This window comes from Pleurodeles waltl, chromosome 2_2 (genome assembly GCF_031143425.1).
Source record: "Pleurodeles waltl isolate 20211129_DDA chromosome 2_2, aPleWal1.hap1.20221129, whole genome shotgun sequence".
Classification (NCBI taxonomy): Eukaryota; Metazoa; Chordata; class Amphibia; order Caudata; family Salamandridae; genus Pleurodeles; species Pleurodeles waltl.
The window spans coordinates 454,249,201-454,262,803 of NC_090439.1; the positions used below are offsets into that span (position 1 = coordinate 454,249,201).

Genomic DNA, 13,603 nt, shown 5'->3' on the forward strand with positions numbered 1-13,603 from the left:
CCCTCCTGTGCAGGTTTTTGGGGGCCTGTAAAAGACTCTTTACTATTTTTGTTTTTGGCTGTCTCACCACCTTTCCCCTGGGGAGGTTTTGTGACCCCTTTCTTTTGGTCACCCCCTGTGGAAGTTTTGGACACCCTAGTCTTGACCCAATGGTCCGCCTTCTTTCCCAATTCTTGGGGAGAAATTGGTCCTAGGTCTACCAGATGCTGATGCAGTTTATCATTGAAACAATTACTTAATAGGTGTTCTTTCACAAATAAATTGTACAGCCCATCATAATTACTTACACCACTGCCTTGAATCCAACCATCTAGTGTTTTTACTGAGTAGTCTACAAAGTCAACCCAGGTCTGGCTCGAGGATTTTTGAGCCCCCCTGAATCTAATCCTATACTCCTCAGTGGAGAATCCAAAGCCCTCAATCAGGGTACCCTTCATGAGGTCATAAGATTCTGCATCTTTTCCAGAGAGTGTGAGGAGTCTATCCCTACACTTTCATGTGAACATTTCCCAAAGGAGAGCACCCCAGTGAGATTTGTTCACTTTTCTGGTTACACAAGCCCTCTCAAAAGCTGTGAACCATTTGGTGAGGTCATCACCATCTTCATATTTAGTTACAATCCCTTTAGGGATTTTCAACATGTCAGGAGAATCTCTGACCCTATTTATGTTGCTGCCACCATTGATGGGTCCTAGGCCCATCTCTTGTCTTTCCCTTTCTATGGCTAGGATCTGTCTTTCCAAAGCCAATCTTTTGGCCATCCTGGCTAACTGGATGTCCTCTTCACTGGAGTTATCCTCAGTGATTTCAGAGAGGTTGGTCCCTCCTGTGAGGGAGCCAGCATCTCTGACTATTATGCTTGGAGTCAGGGCTTGAGAGGCCCGGTCCTCCCTAGATAGGACTGGTAGGGGGAATCACCCTCCAAGTCACTATCATCATCCTCTGAGTTGCCATCCTCAGAGGGGTTGGCCTTTTCAAACTCTGCCAACAGCTCCTGGAGCTGTAGTTTGGAAGGTCTGGGGCCCATTACTATTTTCTTTATTTTACAGAGTGACCTTAGCTCCCTCATCTTAAGATGGAGGTAAGGTGTGGTGTCGAGTTCCACCACATTCATCTCTGCACTAGACATTATGCCTCTAAAAGTTGGAATACTTTTTAAGAATCTAAAACTAGTTCTAGAATCTAATTCAAACTTTTACCAAACTTTTAAACTCTGAAAGCAATGCTAACAGGGACTAACACAAGGCCCCAGCAGGACTTTAAAGAATTTAGAAAAATTTCAAATTGCAAAAAATCAATTTCTAATGACAATTTTTGGAATTTGTCGTGTGATCAGGTATTGGCTGAGTAGTCCAGCAAATGCAAAGTCTTGTACCCCACTGCTGATCCACCAATGTAGGAAGTTGGCTCTGTATGCACTATTTCAAAGTAAGGAATAGCATGCACAGAGTCCAAGGGTTCCCCTTACAGGTAAGATAGTGGCAAAAAGAGATAATACTAATGCTCTATTTTGTGGTAGTGTGGTCGAGCAGTAGGCTTATCAAAGGAGTAGTGTTAAGCATTTGTTGTACATACACACAGGCAATAAATGAGGAACACACACTCAGAGACAAATCCAGCCAATAGGTTTTGTTATAGAAAAATATATTTTCTTAGTTTATTTTAAGAACCACAGGTTCAAATTTTACATGTAATATCTCATTTGAAAGGTATTGCAGGTAAGTACTTTAGGAACTTTGAATAATCACAGTAGCATATATACTTTTTACATAAAACACAATAAGCTGTTTTAAAAGTGGACACTGCAATTTTCACAGTTCCTGGGGGAGGTAAAGTAATGTTAGTTTTAACAGGTAAGTAAGTCACTTACAGGTTTCAGTTTTTGGTCCAAGGTAGCCCACCGTTGGGGGTTCAGAGCAACCCCAAAGTTACCACACCAGCAGCTCAGGGCCGGTCAGGTGCAGAGGTCAAAGAGGTGCCCAAAACGCATAGGCTTCAATGGAGAGAAGGGGGTGCCCCGGTTCCAGTCTGCCAGCAGGTAAGTACCCGCGTCTTCGGAGGGCAGACCAGGGGGGTTTTGTAGGGCACCGGGGGGGGACACAGGTCAGCACAAAAAGTACACCCTCAGCAGCGCGGGGGCGGCCGGGTGCAGTGTGCAAACATGCGTCGGGTTTGTAATGGTTTTCAATGAGAGATCAAGGGATCTCTTCAGCGTTGCAGGCAGGCAAGGGGGGGGTTCCTCGGGGTAGCCACCCCCTGGGCAAGGGAGAGGGCCTCCTGGGGGTCACTCCTGCACAGGAGTTCCGTTTTTTTAGGTGCTGGTGGCTGCGGGTGTAGAGTCTTTTCCAGCTGTCGGGAAATGGAGTTCAGGCAGTCGCGGTCAGGGGGAGCCTCGGGATTCCCTCTGCAGGCGTCGCTGTGGGGGCTCAGGGGGGACAACTTTGGTTACTCACAGTCGTAGAGTCGCCGGAGGGTCCTCCCTGAAGCGTTGTTTCTCCACCAGTCGAGTCTGGGTCGCCGGGTGCAGTGTTGCAAGTCTCACGCTTCTTGCGGGGAGTTGCAGGGGTCTTTAAATCTGCTACTTGAAACAAAGTTGCAGTTCTTTTGGAGCAGGGCCGCTGTCCTCGGGAGTTTCTTGTCTTTCTCGAAGCAGGGCAGTCCTCAGAGGATTCAGAGGTCGCTGGTCCCTTGGAAAGCGTCGCTGGAGCAGGTTTCTATGGAAGGCAGGAGACAGGCCGGTAAGTCTGGAGCCAAAGCAGTTGGTGTCTTCTGTTCTTCCTCTGCAGGGGTTTTTCAGCTCAGCAGTCCTCTTCTTCTTGTAGTTTTTAGGAATCTAATGTTTTAGGTTCAGGGGAGCCCTTAAATACTAAATTTAAGGGCGTGTTTAGGTCTGGGGGGTTAGTAGCCAATGGCTACTAGGCCTGAGTGTGGGTACACCCTCTTTGTGCCTCCTCCCAAGGGGAGGGGGTCACATCCCTAATCCTATTGGGCGAATCCTCCATCTGCAAGATGGAGGATTTCTAAAAGTTAGAGTCACCTCAGCTCAGGACACCTTAGGGGCTGTCCTGACTGGCCAGTGACTCCTCCTTGTTGTTTTCTTTGTTTCCTCCGACCTTGCCGCCAAAAGTGGGGGCCGTGGCCGGAGGGGGCGGGCAACTCCACTAGCTGGAGTGTCCTGCGGTGCTGTGACAAAGGGGTGAGCCTTTGAGGCTCACCACCAGGTGTTACAGCTCCTGCCTGGGGGAGGTGTTAGCATCTCCACCCAGTGCAGGCTTTGTTACTGGCCTCAGAGTGACAAAGGCACTCTCCCCATGGGGCCAGCAACATGTCTCTAGGGTGGCAGGCTGCTAGAACCAGTCAGCCTACACAGATAGTCGGTTAAGGTTTCAGGGGGCACCTCTAAGGTGCCCTCTGGGGTGTAGTTTACAATAAAATGTACACTGGCATCAGTGTGCATTTATTGTGCTGAGAAGTTTGATACCAAACTTCCCAGTTTTCAGTGTAGCCATTATGGTGCTGTGGAGTTCGTGTAAAACAGACTCCCAGACCATATACTCTTATGGCTACCCTGCACTTACAATCTCTAAGGTATTGCTTAGACACTGTAGGGGCACAGTGCTCATGCACTGGTGCCCTCACCTATGGTATAGTGCACCCTGCCTTAGGGCTGTAAGGCCTACTAGAGGGGTGACTTATCTATACCTGCATAGGCAGTGAGAGGCTGGCATGGCACCCTGAGGGGAGTGCCATGTCGACTTACTCGTTTTGTTCTCACCAGCACACACAAGCTGGCAAGCAGTGTGTCTGTGCTGAGTGAGGGGTCTCCAGGGTGGCATAAGACATGCTGCAGCCCTTAGAGACCTTCCTTGGCATCAGGGCCCTTGGTACCAGGGGTACCACTTACAAGGGACTTATCTGGATGCCAGGGTGTGCCAATTGGGGAATCAAAAGTACAGGTTAGGGAAAGAACACTGGTGCTGGGGCCTGGTTAGCAGGCCTCAGCACACTTTCAATTCAAAACATAGCATCAGCAAAGGCAAAAAGTCAGGGGGTAACCATGCCAAGGAGGCATTTCCTTACAGCTACCCTGCACTTACAATGTCTAAGGTTTTGCTTAGACACTGTAGGGGCACAGTGGTCATGCACTGGTGCCCTCATCTATGGTATAGTGCACCCTGCCTTAGGGCTGTAAGGCCTGCTAGAGGGGTGACTTACCTATGCCACAGGCAGTGTGAGGTTGGCATGGCACCCTGAGGGGAGTGCCATGTCGACTTACTCGTTTTGTTCTCACCAGCACACACAAGCTGGCAAGCAGTGTGTCTGTGCTGAGTGAGGGGTCCCCAGGGTGGCATAAGCTATGCTGCAGCCCTTAGAGACCTTCCCTGGCATCAGGGCCCTTGGTACCAGGGGTACCAGTTACAAGGGACTTACCTGGATGCCAGGGTGTGCCAATTGTGTAAAACAAAAGTACAGGTTAGGTAAAGAACACTGGTGCTGGGGCCTGGTTAGCAGGCCTCAGCACACTTTCAATTCAAAACATAGCATCAGCAAAGGCAAAAAGTCAGGGGGGAACCATGCCAAGGAGGCATTTCCTTCCAGTGAGATAGAACACGGACCCAGACCGCGTCAAACAGAAGACGTCTAAAGGCGGAAGCACTTCTGGGGCAACAGCTCAAGGGCAAAGGACAGCCAGGAAAATAAAGTCCCAGAAAGAATGCTAGGCTGAAGAGCTCATGCAAAGGAGTCTGCTGCTGAAACAGATCTAATTCGCTAAACACAGCCAGCGATAATCCTCAGAGTACCTGGTGGCAGACGTATGATAAGAATTTTAAAACCGCCTCCGAGAGCAGGTTTTAAAACTACTGACGTCGGTGGTGAAAACTCACAGATTAACACAGACGACTGTATCAAATATACTCCTTTAATGCTGCATTGTAGAAGTACAAAGTTCTCGGCTCAGCAAAAGAATCTATTAAAGATTCAAGGCAGAGCAGCACATTATGAACAATATGGAAGTAATTTGATGGGGTGCTGTTTTTACGCTTTACCTGCTTAATAGCAAACAATGCCCTGCATGTGCTTGGCTAGATTCATTTTACGTCATGCATTAAATAAACCGTAGGAAATAAATGTGTCGCAACACATTGATTCGTACGAGAACCCCCACTGCGTGGAATCGGCACAGAAGGCAGCCTGTTTTCTATTCATGCAATAAAAAGGGGTATTTATCCAAATTGTTCTGTATGCCGTTCCTGCACCGGGGAAACCCCACTGTTCACATAATAATCAAACTGAGGCTGCTATAATCGAGAAGGAATGTTTGGACTCATCCTGTGTGCATCCTGTTCTGTTCACCTTTCCACGGTAGTTATCAGACACGCCGGTGTGGCCGGGAGCCAGACACGAGGTCAGCTTTGCTGAAGTAAATACTGTTTGCCGCACAACGGGCTACGCATGAGCTCCAAATGGTTAAAAAAAACATCGCTGCTTGGTTTTGTTATAGAAAATCAGTGACTCCTTACATTGGTTACACAAGAAAGGGTGTGCAGAAAACAGAAGGCTACTACAAAGAGCCACTCGGGGTATAGACATTACTTTATTCTCAATTACCTCTAATGCCTGCATGCGCTCCAACAGATTTCTGTGCTCTTTATCGACAATTTTTTCTTCATAGAATTCTCGAAACGTCTTTTTGTACACAAGTTTCATCTTGTACTTCTTTGCCATTCTGTAAAAAAATACACAAAAGTACAGATTACTGGAAGCAACACATTTCTGTTACGAGAGTGACATCTTGTGCCTGCAAACAGGATTACACTCACTTAACGTATGCAGATTACATACTGTTCAGGTACAAACTTTCTCCATCCCATTCTTTCAAGTACGTAACAGCAATTGGTGAGAAGGGAGCCCTGGCTTCGCCAGGCCTTTAACTTTCACCTAGGGTGCACTGCACTGATGATACCAGAGCACATACTTCAACTTAATGTCAAGAGAGGACGGGTGGAGGGAGGCAGCAGAAACACGGGATGGCGAAGACGGATGCGGACAAGAAAAACGGACGAAGGACAGTGATAGGAACAGAGAAGGAACAAGTACACGGGGGAGCCATCTGAAAAAGACGCACTTTAGCAGAGCTGAAGCCTTGAATATTACTGTGCTGCACAGTGAGACACCTAGATCATATAAATGTAGCGGCTATACTGTTCAGGAGGGCAGATTCTTAGGGAAATAAGTGCTTCGAAAGCTCAAACTGTTATAGTAAACACAAAACCGAAGACCAGACCCAAAACACGACTGGGATTGACACAGTGAAAGACGACCAGATTCATTAAAAGCAACATAAGCATGTAGGCTCGTTTCCTGCGGAATGCAGAAACAGAAAACAAGCATACACGTGTACATATCTTGTAACGCACGGTGTTTTGCAGTTGGAGTTAGAATGGTCAGTGGTGTTCTTGAGCTGCCATGCAAGACAGAATTCTTATCTGTTGAAGAAAACTATTTTCAATATTTAGGAAAACTTTGTATTTTACATAGATCTGGGACTATTTTGTCTCCATGTGTGTTAATATATAAAAGCAGCAAGATTATACAGTATTTGAATGAGACCTATAACGCAGCATCATTTGCCTTTTCAAGCTGCATACGTTTTTTAACCCTGCAACATAATTTGGTCTTCTGCTAACCACATAATTCCAAGGCCGTGATCATATTCGTATGTCATTTCAATACTTTGAACGTGGTGACAAGTTGAGGAATGAGGGAAGGAAGAGGAAAGACGGAATCTTATCACCTACTGACACTGACCAAAATCGCCCCTCCTTTTCAATAAGTGATTCATCTGGAGGCGAAGAAGGGGGATTCTGTGTTGTTTCCCCAACAGGACCACTGTTGCAGTGCCCACATCAAATGACTAAACGCCTTGAGTTTGTAAAGGTCCTGTTTGGGGGTCTGCCCTTTGACTGCTTAGGCCTTGGAGGTTCTACAGTACTAGGCTAATGGGTTATCAGTTTCGCCTGTGCCAGTACTAACAACATATCAAATGACCTAAGCATTGCTGCACAATAAAATGCACGAGAAGAGATCAAAATAAAATTGTTGACAATAATGAATAAATTACTTATTTTGTCTAACACTCTTTCTGGCGGATACTCTAACTGTAGACCCCTCACCTTGTAATTCCATGGCAGACTGGATCCCTAAAACTCTAAAGCAATGCTCCTCTGCGTCGATAGATTGCACAGTGTGGCTCCACACCAACTTCTACCCACTCTGGAAGTGAAAACCAGATACATATATTACCTACTCATGACCAGTGCGCAGATTTCTCGATTGGGACCATTTTAGATGTAAAAAAAGAGACTCCATACCACAGAATGGTGAGGTGGGGCAGGGGTGAGGAATCTGCAGGTAAACTACTGAGCAGAAAAAAGTGTTACAAAAGCTAAGTAAATTATTCTTCTGATTGATACTATATAGGACCAGACTGTCAAGACAGTAGTGCTCTGTGAACGTGTGCACTGAAGCCCATTTAGCAGCCTGACAAATGTCCAAGATAGGCAGTCCATATACCAACACATTTGTAGCAGCCTTGGCTCAAGTGGAATGGGCCTTTAACCCCTCAGGGTTGCTGCTTATTAGGTGGTGCCTAACAGATACTAATGCAGGGGACTATCCACCTAGAAATAGTTCTTTTCTGCACAGACTCGCCTTTCAGCACCCCCAAAAAACCCACAAACAGCTGATGGTCAACCTGATGGCGTCTGGTGTGATCAATGTAGAAACTGATGGATATTTTGGGACCTAATCAATGAAGTCTCTCTTCCTCTTTCAAGAGATAAGGTGGGCCAAAAAAAGACAGAAGGGTAATAGCCCGACCAACATGAAAACCTGTCACTGCTTTCTGCAGAAAAGAGCTCACCGCTACCCTTCCCAGCGAAAGACGCCGAAAAAGCAATCAACACTCAGCTACACTAAGGAAATGCCTGCTTGGCATGGTTACCCCCTGACTTTTTGCCTTTGCTGATGCTATGTTTTGAATTGAAAGTGTGCTGAGGCCTGCTAACCAGGCCCCAGCACCAGTGTTCTTTCCCTAACCTGTACTTTTGATTCCACAATTGGCACACCCTGGCATCCAGGTAAGTCCCTTGTAACTGGTACCCCTGGTACCAAGGGCCCTGATGCCAGGGAAGGTCTCTAAGGGCTGCAGCATATCTTATGCCACCCTGGGGACCCCTCACTCAGCACAGACACACTGCTTGCCAGCTTGTGTGTGCTGGTAAGAACAAAAGGAGTAAGTCGACATGGCACTCCCCTCCGGGTGCCATGCCAACCTCACACTGCCTATGCAGTATAGATAAGTCACCCCTCTAGTAGGCCTTACAGCCCTAAGGCAGGGTGCACTATACCATAGGTGAGGGCACCAGTGCATGAGCACTGTGCCCCTACAGTGTGTAAGCAAAACCTTAGACATTGTAAGTGCAGGGTAGCCATAAGAGTATATGGTCTGGGAGTCTGTAAAACACGGACTCCACAGCACCATAATGGCTACACTGAAAACTGGGAAGTTTGGTATCAAACTTCTCAGCACAATAAATGCACACTGATGCCAGTGTACATTTTATTGTAAAATACACCCCAGAGGGCACCTTAGAGGTGCCCCCTGAAACCTAAACCAACTACCCGTGTAGGCTGACTGGTTCTAGCAGCCTGCCACACTCTAGACATGTTGCTGGCCACATGGGGCGAGTGCCTTTGTCACTCTGTGGCCAGTAACAAAGCCTGCACTGGGTGGAGATGCTATCACCTCCCCCAGGCAGGAGCTATAACACCTGGCGGTGAGCCTCAAAGGCTTACCCCCTTTGTTCCAGAACCGCAGGGCACTCCAGCTAGTGGAGTTGCCAGCCCCCTCCGGCCACGGCCCCACTTTTGGCGGCAAGGCCGGAGGAGATAATGAGAATAACAAGGAGGAGTCGCTGGCCAGTCAGGACAGCCCCTAAGGTGTCCTGAGCTGAAGTGACTAACTTTTAGAAATCCTCCATCTTGCAGATAGAGGATTCCCCCAATAGGGATAGGAATGTGATCCCCCTCCCCTTGGGAGGAGGCACAAAGAGGGTGTACCCACCCTCAGGGCTAGTAGCCATTGGCTACTAACCCCCCAGACCTAAACACGCCCTTAAATTTAGTATTTAAGGGCTTCCCTGAACCTAAGAATTTAGATTCCTGCAACTTACAGAAGAAGAGGACTGCTGAGCTGAAAGACCCCTGCAGAAGAAGAAAAGAAGACACCAACTGCTTTGGCCCCAGTCCTACCGGCCTGTCTCCTGCCTTCAAAGGACCCTGCTCCAGTGACGCTTTCCCCAAGATCAGCGACCTCTGAATCCTCAGAGGACTGCCCTGCTTCCAAGAGACCAAGAAACTCCAGAGAACAGCGGCCCTGTTCAACAAAGACTGCAACTTTGTTTCCAGAGGAGCAGATTTAAAGACCCCTGCAATTCCCGCAAGAAGCGTGAGACTTGCAACACTGCACCCGGCGACCCAGACTCGAGCGAGTGGAGAAACAACACCTCAGGGAGGACCCTCCGGCGACTCCGAGACTGTGAGTAACCAAAGTTGTCCCCCCTGAACCCCCACAGCGACGCCTGCAGAGGGAATCCCGAGGCTCCCCCTGACCGCGACTGCCTGACTCTAAAATCCCGACGGCTGGAAAAGACCCTGCACCCGCAGCCCCCAGCACCTGAAGGATCCGAACTTCAGTGCAGGAGTGACCCCCAGGAGGCCCTCTCCCTTGCCCAGGTGGTGGCTACCCGAGGAGCCCCCCCCCCCCTTGCCTGCCTGCACTGCTGAAGAGACCCCTTGGTCTCCCATTGAATCCTATTGCAAACCCGACGCTTGTTTGCACACTGCACCCGGCCGCCCCCGCGCTGCTGAGGGTGTACTTTCTGTGTGGACTTGAGTCCCCCCCGGTGCCCTACAAAACCCCCCTGGTCTGCCCTCCGAAGATGCGGGTACTTACCTGCTGGCAGACTGGAACCGGGGCACCCCCTTCTCCATTGAAGCCTATGTGTTTTGGGCACCACTTTGAACTCTGCACCTGACCGGCCCTGAGCTGCTGTTGTGGTGACTTTGGGGTTGCTCTGAACCCCCAACGGTGGGCTACCTTGGACCCCAATTTGAACCCCGTAGGTGGTTTACTTACCTGCAAGAACTAACATTACTTTACCTCCCCCAGGAACTGTGAAAATTGCACTGTGTCCACTTTTAAAACAGCTAAATGTGTTTTATGTAAAAAGTATATATGCTATTGTGATTATTCAAAGTTCCTAGAGTACTTACCTGCAATACCTTTCAAATGAGATATTACATGTAGAAGTTGAACCTGTGGTTCTTAAAATAAACTAAGAAAATATATTTTTCTATAACAAAACCTATTGGCCTGGATTTGTCTCGGAGTGTGTGTTCCTCATTTATTGCCTGTGCGTATGTACAACAAATGCTTAACACTACTCCTTTGATAAGCCTACTGCTCGACCACACTACCACAAAATAGAGCATTAGTATTATCTCTTTTTGCCACTATCTTACCTGTAAGGGGAACCCTTGGACTCTGTGCATGCTATTCCTTACTTTGAAATAGCACATACAGAGCCAACTTCCTACATACACCAACACATCAAAGGCAACAACATCCTGGACGTCTCCCAATTATAATTCAGCACAAACCACAGTACCAAAACCATCCTGATCACAGCGGTACAAGACATCGCTCCCTCCTCGACCACAGACGAACAGCAGCACTCATCCTAAAGGAGCACTCAGCCTCCTTCTATACAGTGCCCCACTGTACAATATGTGCAAGACTCCATGCGGCAGGCATATGCGGCAAGGCCCTTCAATGGATACACTCCTTCCTAACAGGCAGAACATAGAAAGTCAGGCTCCCGCCACACCTATCAGAACCCACTGACATCAGCTGTGGAGTACCCCAAGGATCATCGCTGGGTCCCATGCTGTTCAACGTCTACATGATCCCACACGCCCCCATGGTCAGGAACTACAGTATGAGCATCGTCTCTTAAGCTGATGACACCCAGCTGATCCTCTATTTGACAGAGAACCCCTCAACAGCCATGAAGAATGGAAGCAGTCGTAACCTGGATGAGGGAGGGATGCCTAAAGCAGAACTCTGACAAAACCGAGATCCTCATCTTGGGATCGTCCCAGTCACCTTGAGATGACTCCTGGTGGCCCTCTACACTCAGCAGGCCCCCTACCTCTAAAGACCATGCTAGAAACCTCAGCGTCATCCTGGACTCAACACTCACCGTGACCAGGCACGTCAACTCCGTCACCTCCACCTGCTACCACACCCTCTAACTCCTCCGAAAGATTTTCAGTGGGGTACCAACGACAGCTGCAAAACTGTGACACGCCCTAATCACAAGCAGACTCTACTACGACAACGCCCTCTATGGAACTTCCAAGATGAAAAAAACCAAGGCTGCAACAAATTCAGAATGCTGCCGCCAGACTCATCCTAGACATCCCCCACCGAGAACACATTACAGAACACCTGAAGAACTTCCATTGGCTCACCATAGAGAAGAGGATCAACTTGGAAATCCCTGCACACGCCTACAGAGCCCTCCACAACAGATGACCCATCTATCTCAACCACTGCATCACCTGGTACTCCTCTTCCAGACCTTTACCCTCGTCCCCACAGTCGCTCACCAACGTACCCCCCATAAAGAAGTCCTCAGCTAGATGAAGATTCTCATACCTGGCAGCTAAAAGTTGGAACGCCTTACCACTGCACCTCAGACAGTCGCCATCGCTGCCTCAGGTCAAGAAGGACCTCAAGGCATGGCTCTTCAACTAATCTCTGAGGAGCCTCCCTACCGCCTTGAGACCCTATGCGTGAGTAGTGCGCTCTAGAAATGATTGATTGAAGTTCTTAACAGTTATTCTGGGGAAGAAAAAAAAGGTTGTGTAAGGTGACTGGACTGAAAGGGTCTGAAGTTTACACATGCGACAAACCTATGTGACCGTTTTCAGGGTCAGGAGGCATAATGGCTATCTGTGCATCCACTCAAAAGGAGTACACATTTCAAGAATGAGAAATCAAAGTCCCACTGTGGCATCACAAAAGGCTTTGGCTCCAACATGCATTTGCAAACTTTTAAGAAAAGTCATCTCATAGGAGGATTTGAACAGGGAGGGCTGATCGGCAACTGCAAAAAAAAAAAAAAAAGACAAAGAAGCCAACAAATGGCTTTAACACTGCCCACTGCAAATCCTTACTGGGCCAAGGATAAAATGAACAACAAGACTACTGGCAGCCTGGCCTGGGGGTTGTCGCACCAAACCAAAAACATACCTCAGCGCCCGGGGCACAGTGAATTTGTGGAAGGGTGCCTGGATGTCAAGATAACATCAACAGCCTTAGGAGAGAGATCAAACAGGATCAACTGCCACCTCTGAAACTCTACACATGGAGATGCAGACTACGCAGGCCCAAGTTCTCAGCCCTGCTCTGCTGTGACAGAAGATCCTCCAGAAGTGGTAGCTTGTTTTGGGTGCAGACATGGGCACAGTTGTAGCTTAGCTTCTTCAGATAAGAGCCAGGGTAGGGAGAGGCGGGAAGGTATAGAGGAGCCACAAGCCCTACTCTAGGCAGAATGCATTTCTGAGAGAGAGAGCCTTCTTCTTGGAAACCCCAGTGAGCAAAAGTGTTCACACTGCAATTTCTCAACTGTAACAAAGAGGTGGATCAAGGTTCTCCACATTGTTGGAAAACACCTTGTACCACCTCTGGGTGTTAACTGCCATTCATGATCCGCTAAGTGATGGCAGCCAAGTTTGTCCACCCTGTCATTTAAAGATCCTACCAGGTGGTTCACAGTTAGGGGCAAAGAGCATCCTGGCATAGGATTGAAGACCTCACCTCGCCCTGTTGGTTGTAGTACCACATGGCAGGGGTGGTGTCCGTAAGAATCTGAACCAGCCTCCCTTTGATGTCTGGCAGGATGGACTCCAACACCAACCAACCACAATGTCAAAGATTGATGTGAAGCAGGGTTTCTGCCCGGGACCAGAGTCCTTTGATCTCCACAGCACCTAGATGGTCTTCCCAACCTAGCAGTGATGTATTAGTCACCATCGTCAGCTCTAGGTGGCCTGAGGAGAGAGGTCTGCCGCTGGTTCTATACGGTCGATCAGCCACCACTGCAAATCTTTTGCAGTCTCCTCAGATACATGGATGAAATCCCACAGGGTTCTCAGGTGCTGTACCGACTGGTAATTCAGATCCACTGCAAAGCCCTCGTATACCACCTGGCATGGTTGACTAGCAGAATGCTGGAGGCCAAAAGGCCCAAAAGCCTGAGAGCCGATCTCACTGAGATCCAGGATCATAGCTTGAAAGTCATGGACTCTTTGGTGTGGTGGAAAGTCACAGAACAGCACTGTATCCAAGATTGCTCCAACGAACAAGAGAATGTGCAAAGTCAAGTGAAGCTTTAGCACATAGATAGTGAACCCCAACAATGTTAGAAATTTCATCATCTTCAGACGGTGGTTTACGACTGTATGGGGCAAG

At 48.3% G+C, this 13,603-nt stretch overlaps 1 protein-coding gene across 2 annotated transcripts in view; it reads right to left on the reverse strand.

The window, feature by feature from the left end:
• RNMT (RNA guanine-7 methyltransferase) overlaps nt 1-13,603 on the reverse strand; it is a 152,195-nt gene that overhangs the window by 63,475 nt on the left and 75,117 nt on the right. For both annotated transcript variants that reach the window (XM_069219918.1, XM_069219917.1), the window contains exon 8: nt 5,611-5,728. In XM_069219918.1, coding sequence (XP_069076019.1) covers nt 5,611-5,728 — 118 coding nt within the window. The remainder of the gene's footprint in view (nt 1-5,610; nt 5,729-13,603) is intronic.